This window comes from Stigmatopora argus, chromosome 6 (assembly GCF_051989625.1).
Source record: "Stigmatopora argus isolate UIUO_Sarg chromosome 6, RoL_Sarg_1.0, whole genome shotgun sequence".
NCBI lineage: Eukaryota > Metazoa > Chordata > Actinopteri > Syngnathiformes > Syngnathidae > Stigmatopora > Stigmatopora argus.
In genome coordinates, this window is record NC_135392.1 from 13,989,992 (window position 1) to 14,009,160 (window position 19,169).

The 19,169-nt window shown below is 37.2% G+C and overlaps 2 protein-coding genes across 2 annotated transcripts; one reads left to right on the forward strand and one right to left on the reverse strand.

Annotated features, from left to right (window-relative positions):
• Positions 1-1,481: 1,481 nt before the first annotated feature.
• bin2b (bridging integrator 2b) lies at positions 1,482-6,525 on the reverse strand. The gene is made up of 12 exons (XM_077603905.1): positions 6,300-6,525; positions 5,622-5,702; positions 4,918-4,972; positions 4,397-4,491; positions 4,205-4,300; positions 3,963-4,070; positions 3,809-3,894; positions 3,407-3,482; positions 3,232-3,314; positions 2,461-3,154; positions 2,113-2,205; positions 1,482-1,926 (listed from the first exon to the last, which is right to left on the reverse strand). The coding sequence occupies exons 1-12, from the start codon at positions 6,390-6,392 to the stop codon at positions 1,816-1,818; spliced, it is 1,671 nt and encodes a 556-aa protein (XP_077460031.1). The 5' UTR covers positions 6,393-6,525; the 3' UTR covers positions 1,482-1,815.
• A 1,011-nt stretch (positions 6,526-7,536) lies between these two features.
• On the forward strand, positions 7,537-17,457 carry txnrd3 (thioredoxin reductase 3). The gene is made up of 16 exons (XM_077602952.1): positions 7,537-7,866; positions 8,255-8,315; positions 8,719-8,828; positions 9,061-9,168; positions 9,294-9,366; positions 9,899-10,018; positions 10,142-10,284; positions 10,639-10,754; positions 11,711-11,936; positions 12,830-12,922; positions 13,330-13,406; positions 14,312-14,468; positions 15,337-15,444; positions 15,548-15,643; positions 15,893-16,027; positions 16,246-17,457. The coding sequence occupies exons 1-16, from the start codon at positions 7,750-7,752 to the stop codon at positions 16,306-16,308; spliced, it is 1,803 nt and encodes a 600-aa protein (XP_077459078.1). The 5' UTR covers positions 7,537-7,749; the 3' UTR covers positions 16,309-17,457.
• The last annotated feature ends 1,712 nt before the right edge of the window (positions 17,458-19,169 follow it).

Genomic DNA, 19,169 nt, shown 5'->3' on the forward strand with positions numbered 1-19,169 from the left:
TCAGTCTGAGGAGACCTTATAATTAACATCTGATTTGCCAAATTGGAGCTGGGCAATGTAATCAAATTAACTTGATGGCAATCACTCTATACAGCACAGGTGTCAAAGTAGCGGCCCGCGGGCCAAATTTGGCCCGCCGCATCATTTTGTGTGGCCCGGGAAAGTAAATCATGAGTGCTGACTTTCTGTTTTAGGATCAAATTAAAATGGAGCATATAGATGTATATTAAATTTCCTGATTTTCCCCCTTTTAAATCAATAATTGTAATTTTTTAAACATTTTTTCGGTGTTTTTAGTTCAAAAATCATTTTGTCAAATCTAAAAATATATAAAAAGCTAAAATAAACATTGTTTTAGATCTATAAAAACGGAATATTCAGGGATTTTAATCCAGTTCTTTTAATCTTTAAAAAAATCTAAATATTATATCTAAAATGGTCCGGCCCACATGAAATCGAGTTGACGTTAATGCGCCCCGCCAACCAATCCGAGTCTGACACCCTTGCTCTACAGCATATCCTAAGTCAAACAATTTAGATATGTTGCATGTTTAGTATTTAAAATAAGAATAAAATACTTTGTTCTTGTTTTTTGAATATTTATTCCGGATATTTTTTTCTGATAACCAAATAAGAGGGCGGGGAGGAAAAAATAAAGAATAGAAAGCTTATAATAGAAAAGAATATCAAACTAAGATTCGGAAAAGCATGAGAAGTAAACTTACAAACTCCCACTTTCCTTTAAATAAAAGGCAAATAACATAACTTTTGTATAACTTCTTACTTAAATATACAAGTTTGCTTGCTTGCTTGTTTTTTTCAGATTCGAAGACAAGAATATCCTAGAAAAAAAAGGGGGGAAAACATACCACACGTCTTGGCAGAACACTTGATGACTAAACCTGGAAAACCCAGAGGCATCCATCCATCTGCAGCTCGGCAGGTTCGTCTCAACCTGTTGAGATAAAGGTGGAATTTTGCAGATTGACAGGCATGGATTTGTGCTTATAAAGAGGTGACATGTGTTACCTGGAAAGCAGAACTTGGCAAATAGCTTTTTTCGATAAACACACTTTTTCATCCCATGATACAGGAGTGATTAAACAGGTTGAATTTCAAACAAACAGCTGCATTTCAGAACTATATTAAAAATAGGAGGCAAGCATATTTAGTTTGAACTCAGAAAAATGCTATTTGGATCAAAAGTTAGGTAGGCAATGTAACAATTATTGTAGGTGGCATTTGTGGCAGACAATTCAGCTCTCAGTAAAATTCACACAAGCTGTCCTGTAGATCAATAACACTGTCGTTGATCATATGTCAATCTATATTTATGATTATATGTACTAAGGCAGGTGTATAGGTTTTGCAGGTCTCAATTTGATTCAAAGAGAGAATATTAAATGCACATAATCATGATTTGTATGAGCCCTCCATGCACACTACAAGCCATCCACAAACCAGCACTGGAGGATGGAAGATCACTTTTTTCCAAACTTGACCTTTATTGAAAAATATCATGAACTTAAAAAATATCAGTCTTTCATGAGAAGCTTAAAAATACAAATGCAATGCAACTCAGTTTCAGTTGTCCCAACATTTCTCTTTGCTGAACCATTTCATTTTGTTCCACAAGTTGCAACATCAAAACATGTTAATTATTCACCAAGGAATTGGACATTTTTTTGCAAAGCTTCCACACCCAAAAACAATTGGAACTTTTTGCATGTCAACTGGAACATGTGTTTGCATGTGTGTGTGTGTGTTTGTGTATGAGTCACTAACTCCTTATGGGAGGATGGAGTGAATATTGCCTCATTCTGCCTGAACGGGCCCAATGAAGTCTTCCGAGAAAGTCCCAGCATGATTTGCAAGATCTTTGTGCAGTTGCCAGTTCTCCTCTTTGACCCCCTTTAACAGGCCTTCCTGTTGTAAGACAAATATTATACACATATAAACATGTCACTCGATCGATCCATCCTTTTTAATTGGGCCTTGGCCAAAACAAATAACCATTAGCTGTCAAACTGTTTTTTTAAACTTGGTAGTATCTTTGCTTTTACAACTTCATTTTTAAGAAGATAAATATTGAGAAAGGTATAGACGCACGACCTTTTGTGTGTCAGCAAACACCAGGATAATGTCTCCCTCTTCAAATTGGAGCTGGCCACTTTCCGGTTCTGCATGGCTCTTTAGCGCAACCCTCTGGCGTTAAACATAGGTCACAAGTGAATTAGGATTTTTCAGGGAGTATTGAACAAACACACACTTTTAAAACTTAAAGAAGCATTTTGTTTGGAATGACAGCTTCCAGACACTTTTTGTCCACTCCTCCCTCCTAGATGTGATTTTTGCACACTAGTACAAACCTAACATCTTTAGATCTTACAATCTTTTAATGCCCTTTTAAAAAAAAAAAATCTTGTGGTTAACATTACACCGACAAATATGGCTGTTTACCTTATAGAGAAATCCAGGTGGCAATTGAGCTTCACAGTCATCTTGCGACCCAGCTAACATCTTGCTGTCACAATCTCCCTTCGTCTCCTCCAGTTCCTCATTAACAGAAAGATCTTTTTCCGAGCGGAAAGATAGACGGGGGGCAGGAATTGGTGCAATTTTGGTCTCGGCTTCCACTGGTTGCGATTCACCTGCATTTTCCTCCTGCTCAGGAATGTGCGGTGCATCGACATCTGCACAATCAGAGGGAATGGCTGTTTCGTCACTTGCAAATTCAGATTTACAATCAGAGGGAATGGCTGTTTCGTCACTTGCTAATTCAGATTTGGGGATGCCAGAGTCAGATTGCTCAATAGATAGTTCAGCTTCTGCTTCCTCCTCGTCCGAACTTTCACTTGTGCTCCTGTCGCTGGGCTCACTGACACACACCGACTGCCTACGTTGTGTATTGTTATCGCAAGAGCTAAGGTCTGAGTCTGAAGAGACCCCAATTTGGGTGGGGACGCTGCTATCCTCTTCTTTACAGATTTCGCTTGGGACACTTGGAGTTTGTGGTTCAGGAGAAGTGGGTACAGCATCACCCCCATTTTGACTAGTGGACTTGATGGAGATGTGATCTGATGGGAATGCTGTGTTGCAAGGGATTGGATTGGAGATGGCCAGGGACCTTCTCTTCTTGGACTTTCTTGTGGGGCTGTACAAAGAAAAGGAGTAAGTACTTATAAGGCTTATAAGGATGTTTTTATTATTGTTAATAATATTACTAATCACCTGGTCAGACCCTTTATGATGAACGCTTTTCCAGAATGTTGATTTTCCAGTTTCTTCATCACATTGTACAAATCCCGGTTAAGCTACATTATGAATAAAATGAAAAATATTTTGATTTGTGTTTTTTACAGTTGAAGGGCGTTTGAGAAATAGTGGGAGAAAAAGTATATCTTACCACACTCATTTCTTTATAGAAGACATCTCTTAGATTTGATACGTTTTGGAAGACAGTCACATAGCAACCAATGCGGCTACAGAAAAACAAATCACCAGTCACGACATACATTTAGAAAAGGCTTTATCTTAAGACTTTCAAATTTTGAGCAATTTTCAAATTGTTTCGCTAACTAGAAAGGATACATTATACATATAATTTTGATAAAATGCCGTCTTCCAAGCTTCAAACATTTTTTAAGACACCACTAACATTAAGAGATACTACACACAAAAAAATCCATTCAAACTGTTGGAATTTTTAACTCATGCAGTTCAAGATCTGCCTGATTAAGGACGGCAAAACAAGTTTGTTTTCTCTACACTTTATCGGTAACCATGAAACTCAGCTGGTTTTTCATACCTCTGATAGAGAGTAGGTAGCTCCTCTCTCAGCTCATTATTTATCTCTTCGAAGACATTCTGGGCTTTGTTGAACTCCTCCTCTGCCTTTTAGGATAGTGTCAATTGTGGTTGTGCTACTGTAGATCAAAATGTTTATGACTACAATACACTACCTTAGAAACTTTACCATCATCCTTCTTCTTGGCACTCTGCAGTGCTTCGAGGTGGTGACGTGCTGAATCGTAGTCCACTAATTTCCTACCACGTTTAGAAACTCTTTCCTGAAACACACATGGTCACTTAGACTCACTAATGCCAGAAAATCATGCAGCACATCAGTCCTCCATGTGTCATGGCTGATGACATAAAGCTTATTTTTTTATACAAGGACAAAAACAAATACACAATAGGATACCTTGATCTCTGGAAACTGACTGGTATAGTTTTCCATGGTGCGGACAATCTGATCATTCATTTTCTCTTCATAATCATTCCAAAGTAAATCTTCACTCTAAAAAGACAACAACAACAAACATTTTTAAAGTTAATTCTTTGGGCTTGCCTTCAGATAAAAATAATTATACACAGTTTAAGAAAATGAAGATACTTCAATAATGGTAGCAAGGTCCTCCATTCCATCCCAGTCAGGTTCGTATACATCTCGCAACGTTTGAGACAGTCGCTTGGACGTCTCGTGTAAAACTGTGAAAATTGGAGTTATGGGGTGCTGTGATCATTTGTTATCAGGTAGAAACTACTAAGTATTAGATCACTTTAAATAACACATGTACACACAAAGCATATTGCATCAGTGGCCTTTGTGCATTAATATAACATTGTTTTCAAGGTTTCTGCTCTGTTCCACCCACAATGAAAAGGTCAAAACAACACTTGCTTCCTGAGTATTAATAGTAAGCGCTAATAAAGCGAGCAAAACAATAGATTCCTAAACCTAACCACATAATTAGTTGTTTTTACTTTTTAGGCAACAGAGACATAATTGTAAAATGGACTACAGGATCCAAGATTAGTAGCTGTTTACTTTCCATTTACTGCCTAACCCCTCTATTTAGCCTAAAGCGACAGTTTGATTATTTTCCATGTAAACTGGTTACGTTAGAAACTTGCCTTTCACTGCACCATAGTAGGACCTAACATCTTTAAGCAATCTACTTCCATCCACCTGTATGAAGGAAAAAAGAAAAAAAATGAACTACTATATGCACCTTGCATGTCTGCCTAAAGATGAGAATTCATTTGTCGGCGAAAGACATCTCAGAATCAAATATTGACATACAATACAATTACAAAGGCTCGCAGGGTACCTTCGACACCAACTCTACTTTTGCTATGGTGCCCCTTTATTATCTGACACCTAATCCACAAATCGGTATTAGAAAACACAGTAAATGGCTAATAAACCATAAATGTTTTAGACTGTGTGAATTGTATTTCTTCAATAATGGAAAATTTGGTTAATACCGAGCAGCAAGAATAGATGTTAGAAAAGAACATCCTTCCTATTCCTCAGTGCAAAGTAGTAGCTACATACAGGACCCCACTTGCCCATGTCTAGCAAAAAAAAACTTTAAGGAACTTGATTCCCTTTGTCAGCAGGGCGCCCAATAGAACGCTGACATCATCATCCAGAAAAGTCATTTTGTCTATCCATCTTTGAAGGTTAAATAGATGAAATATATGCATTTCTTTCTTATGGAACCAAGAAAATCAGTTTAAAGCACAAAAACAGGAACTTGACTTTAATCCAAGTTTCATATAAAGACACAAGACTATATCAAAACCATGTAAACTCATTATATATATACACGTACCTGTTGCCTGTTAAGGTTCTGTGAGCAAACCTCAAAATGTTCATCCTTGGTCTCCATGGTTTTCCCAAGTTTTTGAAGTACCTGTATAATCATAACATTTGTCTTTTATCAGATTTTATACTCAAAGGTAGCAGTATTGCAATACCTGCGGATTCAATATGTGGACTTATTTTACCCAGTCAATCATGCTTTTGGTCATATTTTCACCCAAAGTTTGAACTGAACTACAATTCCAATGTGTTTTAACCTGACGGCATGTTAATAAAATCTGCCCTGTCATGTTGCTGGAACGCACATAAAGTCATCCAAATGTTCAAAGCCACCGATTCTACTTTTTTCCACTCAAGAAACAAAAAACAAACAAACAAAAAACCGAGAGAAAGCAGGGGAAGTTCACAATCAGGAAGTGGCGACTGCTACTTTCAAACATTGATGCGTGGAACTAAACAAAACTTTTATGTTCTAACAGATTATCTGACTGGACCTTTGACTTTCGTCATTAGAAGTAACGGGAACATCTAAAGGCACCATTTCGGTAAAAGGAGAAATCTATATGACATAACAACACATTATAAAGGTACAATATTCGGTTTTCTACATCCAAAATGAATCATTTACCACGCGTCCCCGGTAAACACTTATACGCCTGTATATAAATATATTGACACTTCGGCTCACCTTTTCTTGTGCGCGATTCAATGACTTCTGGACCCTTTTGGCGAGGAATCCGGCACCGGACTGCAGATTAGGACCCATTTTATTGTCGGCCATGGTCCTCTGCGTCTAGCTTTCTTTCCAAACGCTGTGAAATCCGCCTCCCGCAAGTTTCTTTTCTTGAAGGACTACTGACGGTGGCGTTCTAACTTGACTTGAAGCGATGGATGGGGGTGGAGCAATAAAGCAAATGTCGTTTTAATCAACACATACTTCCGGAAGCGTGACCACGCCCACAGGCACTTTTGAGTGGATTTCTTCACATCAGCAACCGCGTCTCATCACGATGACGTCATAGGTAATGGAGTACATGTGCCTGTTTCAATGTGTTGAGACTTCTTTTTTTTTCAAAAATCTCACCTACTATTGATGTTAGAAGAAGCTCAATTGACGCAGACCAGTGAAAAGCAGACAGAAACAGGAGATGATCAACTAGGCGACTCTAAATTTTGTTCAGATACAATATAGTTAAGGAAAATATTGAGATATAATTGGTTGCATGCACTCCTCCCCCCCAAAAAACAATAAGAATTAATCAACTCACGCCAAATTAAAAAAGGGAAAGGTCATTGTTAATTAAAATAAATATAAAGCCTCCAACCCCTTTCAAAGGGAGGTTTTGTGATGTGCAAAAATGGGACAAACGTTTGTGTTTAATGTTGAAAGCAAAGGAATTTACAGTTCTATAACAGTTGGTATAGTTTGATCAAATTCCATTACCTTACTTTGCCTTTTCGTTAAACTTATTCAGATGTTATGTTCGCATATCGCAATACTATACACTTGTGACAATAAAGGCATTCAATTTAATTCAAGAAACATCAGATCCTTTCATTTGATATTTCGCTTTCTGACCAGCAAACGGCGCTATAAACCCACTGCAGTGGTGACTACTCGTCTTGCACAAGCCTTTTTGCTATCAAGCCTTTTTTAAAAACTTCATGACACTTTCTGCCAGCTGTTACTTTTATTTTATGACGTACACGTACACAAATCATATTCCAGTTGTGTTTAATTTGAACATTTGGAGGGAAATTGTGGTCGTGCTTTTTTGGGGGCTCGTTACTATGCAACACGGTGACGTATTGCTGGGTATGTTGGTTTTGGCACCCGCAGTACACCATATGGGCGGAGCAAGTATTGGCGAATGTGAATGATTTAAGCCGGTAGAGCAGATATAACAAATCGAGTGCTTCCTAAACATGACTATAAAGCATCTGGGGTAACATTGCCGCGTTCAGGCGCGGTTTGATGCAGATGACAGATAATTTACGTGAAGGTTAGCGCTTGGTCACAATTTGTCAGGCAGGTCTTTTGAAGGCAAGCCAAAGAATCCGATAGATTTTGTTTTACTTTTCCTTCCTGCACGCCGGCCGTCATTCGAAGGCTAGGACGGAAATACTTCACCTTGAAAATGCCTCCCATCGAGAACGAAACCGGGAAGAATGAACTTAAAACTCGAATACAATCACTTATTGACTCAAACCAAGTGGTGGTATTCAGCAAAAGTTATTGTCCATATTGTGTTACGGTATGTATTTCTTTTTTTTCGGCTAAATAACTTGTGCGCAATGTTTGATACAATCTAGTGATCGGGCTTCGTCTAATTTCTGGATGTACAGGCTTTGTAAATGTCACTTGCAACTTCTGGTTGTAGTTTTCTAAATCTATTAAAGTACATACAACGGAAGGATGGTATATGTTTTATAAATGATTCTTTGTGGGCGTTTTATTGTTGAAGTTAAGCCCGCTCAAGTGAAATCTTGCTGAAATGAAAACGTTGACATCTCGAGGAATCTTATGCCGACATACATTGCTCAATTTTCGTTGTATACTTAAACTCAATCTGGTTGCGTTTAAGGCATTCCTATCGATTGTAAGAATGTGTTACTGAACATTCTGTGTATTTGTTTGTTTAGGTAAAAGACTTGTTCAAAGAACTCAAAGTTGAGTGCAATGTGATCGAACTGGATCTCATGGGTAAGGTCTATTTCCTCTTAAAGACTCATACAGTGACTCAGCATCTTTAGCCTTGCTTGCTACAGCAGACATATAGTATTAGCAAGTTCATAAAACGGATGCTCATTGAGAAACATGTAACGAACATAATCTCTTAATTATTGATACATTATATACTACGTAGTTATTTTCATTAATGTAGATCTTGCTGGTAATAATGGTGACGCTGAGTCTAACTTATTTCACCAATGTTCATTTTCCAAGGCATATTTCTCATTAAATGCTTAATCACACTTACATTTTTATTAGTATTAGTTAGGATTACAAATGTCCAGGTGAAATATTTCTTTATATATCCTCCAAAGGTTTATGGGAATCTAAATTGTAATGCAAAAAAACTATTGTTTGTATACATTGTTTCCAGAGGATGGACCCAATTTCCAGGAAATGCTACATGAAATGACTGGACAAAAAAGTGTTCCTAATGTCTTTATCAACAAAACACATGTTGGTGGCTGTGACAAGACAATGCAGGTAATCTATTTTTAATGATTACCTATTTCACTCATAAATATTGCTTTAATCCAAGATAATGTATTTGATCTGTTTTGTATGAGACTTCACTAGGCACAAAGGGCAGGTGCGATAGAGTATTACTGTATATTTTAGTGGGTACTTGAGTGTTATTAGAAATGGAAAGCATAAAATTGGTTGTGCAAATTGCTTATAGGTGTGTATACGTGAACTGTGGTTTTGTGTCCATTAGGCCCACAAAGATGGCAGTTTGCATCAGCTCCTGAATGCAGAAACCGAAACCTATGACTATGACCTCATTGTCATTGGAGGAGGATCTGGAGGATTGGCCTGTTCAAAGGTGATAAGTTATTTGATTGGTTGTTCACATTTCACTAGTCATTTGATTTTTTTAATGCTTTCAGAATGGGGCTAAAGCTACCAATTTCATCCTTAACCAAAAATGTTTTATTTTGTATTTTTAAGGAAGCTGCAAATTTGGGGAAAAAAGTCATGGTTTTGGACTTTGTTGTTCCCACACCCAAAGGAACCACATGGGGTATGATAATTGTATTAAAATATGGAATTGTCTCCACTACATGGATAAAAGTATTGAGACTCAAAGCACATATACTAACATAAAGTATAAAAATGGGACCATAGCTGGTCCCCTCCCTTTTTTGCAACATCCACTCTTTTAGGCCTTTCTATGATATATTGCATGTGACACCTAATCTAGTTCTTTGTGTTTTTCTTGCATCTCTAACCAAAGCGTTGCCCTTCACCAATTGGTACACTAAACAAGCAAATCCTAGCCACAACCACTACATAATCTGGGCAAAAAAATCAAGCCGTGCGGACAAGGCTGTAGCGTGTGCTTTTCCATCTACTCTGTCCTAGTTCTTACCGCAAATCACTTTTAATTATCGAAATTAAAGGCATGAATAAGAAGGGGGCACAATGGGATGATTCATTTTTCCAGAAGATAATTTTATTAAAAATCTACTGTTCAGTCGTAAACCTTTTCTTGCCATTTGACAAAATTTTTTTCTTCCCAAACCGAAAAAAAAATCTAAATCTGGGATGATCAGGTCTAGGTGGAACGTGCGTGAATGTCGGCTGCATTCCCAAGAAATTGATGCATCAGACTGCTTTGCTTGGTACTGCCTTGCACGATGCACGGAAGTTTGGATGGGAATTCGATGAAACTGGTAAGATGTTAATTTTTTTGACAAAAAGAAGCTAGACTCCTGTGGTTGCATTTTTGGTCAGATTTAGTGCTTTTTGTTTGCTATTAATACTAACAACTAATGTTTTGCTGTGTCTATTGTCAGTCAAACACAACTGGGAGAAGATGAAGACTGCAATTCATGAATACATTGGCTCACTAAACTGGGGCTACAGAGTAGCACTGAGGGACAAGAATGTCAACTATGTCAATGCTTACGCAGAATTTGTTGAACCTCACAAGATCAAGGTAATGCTTTTATCATCCAAGTTGTAGCAAATGTTTGACACATTTGACTGATGGGAATCACACACAAACGATGGAAATTTCTGTTAGAATCAGCTTTTGCCTTGGCTCCTTTTTTCCCCCTGAAAGTTGGTACAACAACAATAAAACATATTTCAGTAAAAAACAACTCAATCATATTAAAGTCTGGAAAAAGATCATTTGACCTTGCCTGGGTTGGATATTAAATGATGCTGAGTTTTTGGTAGTCAAGTCAAAGCATCATCGTTTCATCATAACTCCATTTTGGAAAATCATTCCATTTTGAAAGGTGCATCAGTCATTTATACTTTTTTTAAAATGTTTTTTTTTACACAGGCGGTAAACAAACGAGGCAAGGAGACATTTTACACAGCCGCTAAGTTTGTTTTGGCTACAGGGGAACGACCACGTTACCTTGGTATTCCTGGAGACAAAGAGTACTGTATCACAAGGTGAGGGATACATTTTCCTTTTTTTTTTCATGATACACGACTTAAAATTATTTTATACCACATATAGTTGCAAAATATCTCATTCATGTAGTTGTGAATAGTGTTTCCTCCCTGGAAAGGTAGTTGGAGGTTGATCAGGACATAAACCTCCCAAATCTTACTTATAATCTATTTCGAATTTGCTGTTGCTATTTTGATAGGTGCATTGTATCTTCCTATCCTTTAAACAGTTCCTCATACCAAAGATGATGATTTGATCTTAAAAATGAAAACAAAATAACAATGCCTTTTAACTAACAATTTTCAGATATTGTCTTAAAAAAAATTCTTTGTGTAACAAATTAGTGTCAATTTCTTGAAAACTGAAGAAATCTAGTGGCTAGAAGAATAATAGCACTTTTGTAATTCTTATTCTATCCATGCAGTCGTCACAAAATAGACGTGAACAGAGTAATTTGAAAAGATTAGTTATAGTTTGAAACGATTAAGTAGCATGAGTTGTGGTTACAGATATAAATTTGCCAAGTCTAATATCATTTACTTTTGTGTTGGAGTGTGACCGTAAAGAACTGGCAGAAAGATGTACATTGTGCAACTCTTATTTCCCAACAAAACTAGTTGCAACCGGTGGGGTCTTCCCTGTTATTTCTCTTCCTTTTACTTTGAGTGTGTGAAAGTTCAACCTGTGTCAGACATGAGGCAGTAAAATTGTCTTCTTCTAGTAAATTAACTAGAATCTCTTCAGCATCAAACTAATTAAAAACTTGGCGTAAAGTTATTAAAATAAGACAATGTAATTAGTTAAATGTAAGTTTTAGAGATTTGATGAGAGTCCCACTTCTGTAAGATTGAGTATTCAATATTAAACTCTTGCATCCAGTTTGACCACACTTTTAAGTTTAGGAATCAATTCAGTTCTGATTCTCATATTTGACCTGCTATCAATTTTCCACCAGTGATGATCTCTTCTCCTTACCCTCCTGCCCTGGAAAGACCCTGGTGATTGGTGCATCTTATGTTGCCTTGGAATGTGGAGGCTTCCTTGCTGGCCTGGGTCTCGATGTCACTGTCATGGTGCGCTCTATTCTGCTGAGGGGCTTTGACCAGGAAATGTCCAACCGTGCTGGTGAATACATGGAGGAACATGGCATCAAATTCATCCGTAAATTTGTCCCTGTAAAAGTAAGAAATTGGATTTATTCTTTCAGTGTTTGAAATATTTTTAGTACAGTGTTTTCCTCATGGTACGACGAAAATTTCGATCGAATAATTCGCTCGCGATACGGTCAAAATTTCGAGATGCGACCAAGCCAGGTGGCCATGACATGAGAGGCTGTTTATCATTGTAGCGCACTGTCTTTTTTGCTGCATCTCTTTCGTGTATAACTACTATATCTACGAGGACTGAACGATTTATTCAGACGAGTTTCGACCAGGAAATGCACAACGCGCATGCGTGGGCAAAAAGAGGGCTTTCTGGGTGGAGGCGTGGCAAACAACTCACCCGAAGAGAACGAAGGTATAAAAAAAAGATTAAAACAAAATTAGAATTCAGTTTTGTGTAAAGTTACATTAAACGTATGTTTGTGTGTCTGTATATATTTATCCAAGTTAATTTAAATTTGTTTGTTCGTTTACGAGTGCCGTGGATAAAGTCCCCCCAAACAGCCCCCCCTCCGCCTCCGTGTGTGTCCTTTGTCTCTCCCCTCCACGAAATGCGTCTAATTTTACGTCTATTAAACACATTTTATTACTATTAAACCACTCGTTATTTATTACTTTGTCAATATATGGCGAATTAGAAGAAATAAAACATTTTTTCCATTCCAATATCCTGTTTTTGGTGTTTTTTCAGAGGGTTGGAACAAATTAATTTGTTTTTAATGGGAAACGTTCGCTCGAGTTACGAAAAGCTCGACATATGATCTCAGTCTCGGAATGGATTACTATCGTATGTCGAGGTACCACTGTATATCTAAGCCTGACATTTCTAACTGACTCTAATGTAGTTTAGCTACTAATGCCGTGCGTCCTCCAATTTTAAGTCTTTTTTTGTTTGTTTGTTTGTCTGTCAGATAGAAAAGTTGGAAGGAGGCAGTCCGGACAGGCTCAAGGTGACTGCCAAGTCAACAGAGACCGATGAAGTCATTGAGGGGGAGTACAACACTGTAAGTCAGTGAGTCTTCTGGTGATGAAATGTACAGGAATCTTGTATATGTGCAACTAACTTCCTCATTTTGGAAGAAATATCTTCCTTGTACATGGTTCAATGGTGAAACAACGTACTAGTTAGAACATGGACATTTTACTTTGTTTTACAACAGATGTTTTCAAGAGTTGATAAGGGAAAATATCCAATGTTTACTCCTTTTACAATAATATATATTCATGTTTTTATTTTATTTTAATCTCGTAGCTTTCATCATACACTAAATACATCATATTTTTTGTCCTGAGTTATTGGTTTACTCAACCTACATGTTAAAGTTTTGCCCATAATTCCATAACAACTGACTGTAAACAATGGATGCCAGTGGATTTTCATTGATATTAACAAGCATTCTTTGATCCTAAGGTGTTAATAGCAGTGGGTCGAGACGCATGCACTGATAAGATTGGTCTGGAGAAGATAGGGGTCAAAGTTAACCCAAAGTAAGTTTTACTACCTTTTTCTAAGCATTGTATCAATTAAGTGGCCACTGGCTGAAACACATGATCTAAAGTCATGGTGAGTCAGCAGTTATCACAGTCACATGACTCTTTCTACGCAGTGGGAGGGATAAATTCTCTGACATCGAGCAATTTTTTTTTTACATAATATCGTAAAACCAAACGTTACACAAGGACTTCTATTTTGAGGCCAAAGATGACTTTGGTCGATTTAATGTCAACATTTGTCAACTGCTGGCTCATGATTTTAAAAATCACATTAATAGCAGTGAGGAAATAGATCTTCCTGATATGAGAATTTTAGTAGCTATTTGGAATTGATTATAAGAAAACTGTCCATGTATTGTTTTTCCAAATACTATTTGTAACTTTTGACAACAGATTCTTGGCATACATTTTCAACGAATGCTTTATTCAAGCAAGCAGGTCATTGGGCCAGGATTAAGATCCCATGTGGAAAGCCTAAAAGCTTTGAGTCATGCTTTAGTCTTGTGATGGTAGTAATACTTTGCTGTATTTAGATGTAGCTGTGAAAGATAAGAGTGAAATCTTCTACTGTGTGCATGGAATGCATGTTAATCATTTTGCCGTTAATTTTTCCATTAATTCTTAAACATTTAATACTATGTCAGTGATAAAACCATGGAACTTATCCTGGACCTCAGATGGAACATGACCGCTCTGATCTCCTGATCTCACTTGGACTTCTTATTTACTGATTTATTTGTCTGTTTGTTGTTGTTATTTGTGCACTAGGTGGTGAAAGCTTTAAATCTCATTATACTTGTATAATGACAATAAAAGCATTCAATTCAAACTGTCACTTAAGTGATTTATCCTTTTACATGACATTTTTTAATTATTTCTGGTGTTTTCTTGCCACAAAGGAATGGAAAAATTCCTGTCAATGATGAAGAACAAACTAATGTTCCACACATCTACGCCATCGGAGACATCTTGGAAGGCAAGTGGGAGCTAACCCCTGTTGCTATCCAGGCTGGAAAGTTGCTGGCACGCCGTCTTTATGCGGGTTCAACACTCAAGGTACAAGGAAATCAAAAGATACTCATTTGTTTTGATTAGAGACCTTATCAAGAATAAAATGCAACTTTATATGGTGTATTAGCATAGAAAGCAGATGTGTGCAATTTGCCCTTTGACCACAGGTGTCAAACCAATTCCATAAAGGGCCAGATGGGTGCAAGGTTTCCTTCCAACCAAAGAAAAGACACCTTTTTACCAATCCGATCTCCTGCAGGTCTAATCAGTTGATTGCAGTGAGATGCTGCTTGTTTAAGCAGAAGATTAATTGGTTAAGACACATGTGTCAAAGTGGGGGCCCGGGGGCCAAATCTGGCCCGCTACATCATTTTGTGTGGCCCGGGAAAGTAAATCATGAGTGCCGACTTCCTGTTTTAGGATCAAATTAAAATGAAGAGTATAGATGTATATTAAAATTCCTGATTTTTTTTTTCCCCCTTTTAAATCAATAATTGTAATTTTGTATTTTTTTTCTGTGTTTTTAGTTCAAAAATCATTTTGTAAAATCTAAAAATATATTTAAAAAAAAAAAGCTAAAATAAACATTGTTTTAGATCTATAAAAAACTGAATATCAGGGCTTTTAATCCATTTTTGAAAAAAAAAATCTAAATATATCTAAAATGGTCCGGTTGACGTTAAAGTGGCCCGCGAACCAACCCAAGTCTGACACCCCTGGGTTAAACTGTCTGCGCTGTACTGGCTGGAACGAAATTCCAGGACCCTAAGGGCCCTTTGTGGAATTGGTTTAACACCCTTGCCTTAGACGCTCATAAATGAAAAATTTGTGTTGCAAATAGCTTGCGCCCTACTAACTATCAGTGTTTAAAAAGACAAAAAAAACACTCAAATGAGTCAAACTGTCTCTGTAGTGTGACTACACCAATGTCCCCACCACTGTCTTCACGCCACTGGAGTATGGCTCCTGTGGTCTGTCTGAGGAGAAAGCCAAAGAATTGTATGGGGACGAAAATCTCGAGGTAACATACAGCCAATTCACATTAGCCATGAACTAATTGAAATTTGTACACCTATTATTTATTTGTTTTGTGCTTAATGTGTAATTACGTTCCTTCTGTTTAGGTATACCACAGTCTCTTCTGGCCTTTGGAGTTCACAGTGGCTGGCAGGGACAACAACAAATGTTATGCCAAGATCATCTGCAATAAACTGGACAATGTAAGATTTTAGATGGATTAAAAAAAAATCCAAGCCATTTAGGTGATCTTTCAAATAAATTATACTGATTCTAAAATGGAAATAAATACATTGTAACTAGTCAAGCATCCATGGTTTTGGCTAGAAAGTTAAACTTGTCCACATTCTTGCACAGACATCAATGCATTGGTCATGTGGAGTCCGTCTCACTATAAATCAATCTTTAAGGGTTGATGCAACATTCATTGATTTATGTTATGCCTTTTTTAGGCCAGAGTGATTGGCTTCCACTACCTGGGTCCCAATGCAGGAGAGGTAACCCAAGGCTTTGGTGCAGCCATGAAATGTGGTGTGACTAAAGAACAGCTGGATGGCACCATTGGCATCCACCCAACTTGTGCTGAGGTAAAGACACTTTTTAATCTCAGAATATCAAAGATACTCATCTTTTATTATCATGCTGAAATAATATTTTGTGAGTTAACTGGAAACAGCTTCCAAGTAGCAACTACCTATTGGACTGTTTTGGATGCTTAAGGAAAGACTGTGGATATTGTACATATTTCAAATGGAAGCAGGACTTTCATTGAATATATATTTTCTTGATTTCTGACCCCACTTAGATCTTCACAACGTTGGATGTGACCAAAAGTTCAGGAGGTGACATCACCCAGGCTGGCTGCTGAGGTTAAACCCTGCTTGTTTAGCAGAATGCTCTCATCCTAGTCCACCAAACTATCTTCTTAGTTTTCAAGAAACCTCAACCTTCAATTCCAGCTGTTCACTTTTGTGAACAGTTGTTTCTCAGGACAAATTGTACAAGATGGCCGGCATCTAAAAAGATTATTGTTTTTTTGGGGGTTTAGTGAGAGCTAAGACAATTTATCCTGTTTGGTGTTAATTTAATGAGGGCATTCTGCTGAACGGCGGGGTTACTCTGCTGGAAAACCACTGGGCTCTATTTGGGGCCTTCTATGAGGAGCAAGGGTGTACACATCACTCCTTGTGATGCTTTTGTGTTTGCCTGAGCTATTGATGATGTCCTTGCCTATAAACCAAAATGCTTTGGTGGGCAGGGATTGATACACCTCTTCAGAAGGACCTGGTGATGTCCCAACCCCTATCTTCAACACCCGTTTCACTCCAATAGAATTGTCTCATCTGATTGTAATGGCCTAAATGGACAAGCAGCAACATTTGAACTCGATTTCATTGCGTCAGCCCTTTTGAGCCCCACCGATTTTCCCCAAACTAGCTATAGAAGGGTTTGACGTTGACTGTTGAGATGCATTAAATCCCTACCTGGGATTAGTTGTGCTAGAATAAATCGAACGCTGCAGGAAAATTAATAACCAACCTGGCATACAGACTTAATCATCATGCACCCAAATGAGAAAATCTCACATGTACATAATGAAATGTACTGAACATCTTCTGTACTTTTTACTGGGTATTAGGCTTTTGTCGTCCTACATAACTATAGGGTTTGTATACAACCACTTTCCATGTTTTGCACTTTGAGTGCAATACAAACCTTTGTGTGACACATTTGCTATAGCCTAACTGGCTATATAATTACATTTAATCATGAATTAATTTCATATGAATTAGTACATATAAATTGGAACAGTTCAATGGGTGTTGTTTGTACAAGAGTTTTTTTCTTTTTCTGGACTGCCCAATTATTGTAAAGATCATGTAACAGATGTATCAAATCCTCAGTGGTGTCTTTAAATCTTTTGTGATTTTTTTTTCTTTCTTGTTTCTTTATATATTTTTGTCTCAGAACACCAAGTGTACCTTTCAGGAAAAATAAAATTTCTTCATTGGTCAAAGTTTTTTCCTTACATTTCCTTTTTATGCTTTTGAGGTTTATAAATAGCGGATATTTTGGTTGTATTAAAATACAACACGTACAGTGGAACAAAATATATATATTATTCATGCCCCCAGATCAGAGAGCTGAGCAGATATAATAATGACAGGTGTCCTTGGGGCATGTGCTCCTGTGGCTCTATACAACCTTAACAATTGAGTCACAACTGGACAGGTGTGAAGCCTTATTCACTACTCACATCTAACAACTATCACCTGCATGGGTTGCCATGATAACCGACGCTTTGATATGGTTCTTTTAATTGGCGTAATAGGCACTTTAGAGTGAGGGCTGTCTTCTATGTCATTTCTTATTTCATTACCTACTAAAAAAGTTGCATCTCACAAACAACCAGTCTATATCGTGCTTGTCAAGTACTGTATATTTATATCTGCTTGAGTTTTCTTCAGTCCACTTTTTGAATGTATTCATTATATGACTGAATATGCAAATAGCGACTGATCATTCCATATTTCTTTAGGCTTTCGTTATTAAAAATAAACACCATATGGCATAATAATCAATACTCAGCCTGGTCACATTTGACCCATGTTGTGCATCCAAATATTAAAGGCCTGTGCATTACTCCCCGACTCCCAGTAAATCAACTGGGTGGCACGGATGGCCCAGTTATTTGTTGGCTGTTTAGTACAATTTAATCAAAACTAAGAGTTTGAATCAGTTTCACTATGACTTGTTATTTGAAAAAGACTTTTTTATGGCCACCATAAGTCATTTGGGAGTGCCCCGCTTATGCAACATTGTAACTAGACATTTATTTATTTATTTGTTTGTAATATAGCCATGAGTCAACTGTTCTACGATGACTTTGAATTATGATTTTTTTTCATATGTGCTTGGACAATAGGCCTCACTGGCTCACAAGTGTCTCTATATTTTCAGCTCCAGAGTGAGGTAAACTTTGGTTATAAATCTTTGTTGGATGATTGCATCATGATTCAGTGAGTATTTATTCTTTGGCGTTAACTAAATCTGCCACATCCCCGTCCTGCCTTATTTACGGCCTGGAAATTGGTATTGTATGTAACTTGTAAATTAAAGTAGTTTAGGTAGATTAGTAGTGAATGTAAATGTTTATGAAGTGTACACACAAAGGCAGTTTATCATGGTGGAAGGCAGGAATATATAGACACTTTATATAGAAAGCGTTTTAAAACAGTTAGTATACTTGGAGATAGTGACCTCAGGTGGACAACAATGGTACTTGCCCTTTACTTAAGGTTGTCTTATTTTGCTACTTGTGTACAATTGTGTCTTCACAGTTGTACAGAATCCTAAAAATAAAATCATTTTAGCTATCTATTTTCACAATCATTTTGAGTGTTAACCTATTAAAGATTTTTCATATTGTTTGTTGAGAATAAGAGTTTCTTGTTTTGTTCCTGGCCCATATTATCTCAAAACATCTCATTGTAATGAATAGAAATGCAATCATACAAGTGTATGAAAATTTTATAAATACCTCCAAATCCCTGGCCTCTTTTTCCAACTCTTTTTCTGTATTGTTTATTCTCAATGTGGTTGGAGATGAATTTGATTCTATCCCTGTGGACCTTGGACTATGAGACACTCTGGACGTGACCCAAGTCAACCGACCACAAGGCACATAGTGTCAGAAAAACAAACCTCTTCACATATGGTGAAATTTGA

Bases quoted from the DNA above. Each gene is read 5' to 3' on its own strand.
- bin2b (XM_077603905.1), bottom strand. From the start codon at position 6,392: ATGGCCGACAATAAAATGGGTCCTAATCTGCAGTCCGGTGCCGGATTC. The intron at 5,703-6,299 runs GTGAGCCGAAGT...ATGATTATACAG, and splicing joins TGAATCGCGCACAAGAAAAG to GTACTTCAAAAACTTGGGAA. The intron at 4,973-5,621 runs GTACGTGTATAT...TCCTTCATACAG, and splicing joins AGAACCTTAACAGGCAACAG to GTGGATGGAAGTAGATTGCT.
- txnrd3 (XM_077602952.1), top strand. From the start codon at position 7,750: ATGCCTCCCATCGAGAACGAAACCGGGAAGAATGAACTTAAAACTCGA. The intron at 13,407-14,311 runs GTAAGTTTTACT...CTTGCCACAAAG, and splicing joins GGGGTCAAAGTTAACCCAAA to GAATGGAAAAATTCCTGTCA. The intron at 15,445-15,547 runs GTAACATACAGC...CCTTCTGTTTAG, and splicing joins ATGGGGACGAAAATCTCGAG to GTATACCACAGTCTCTTCTG.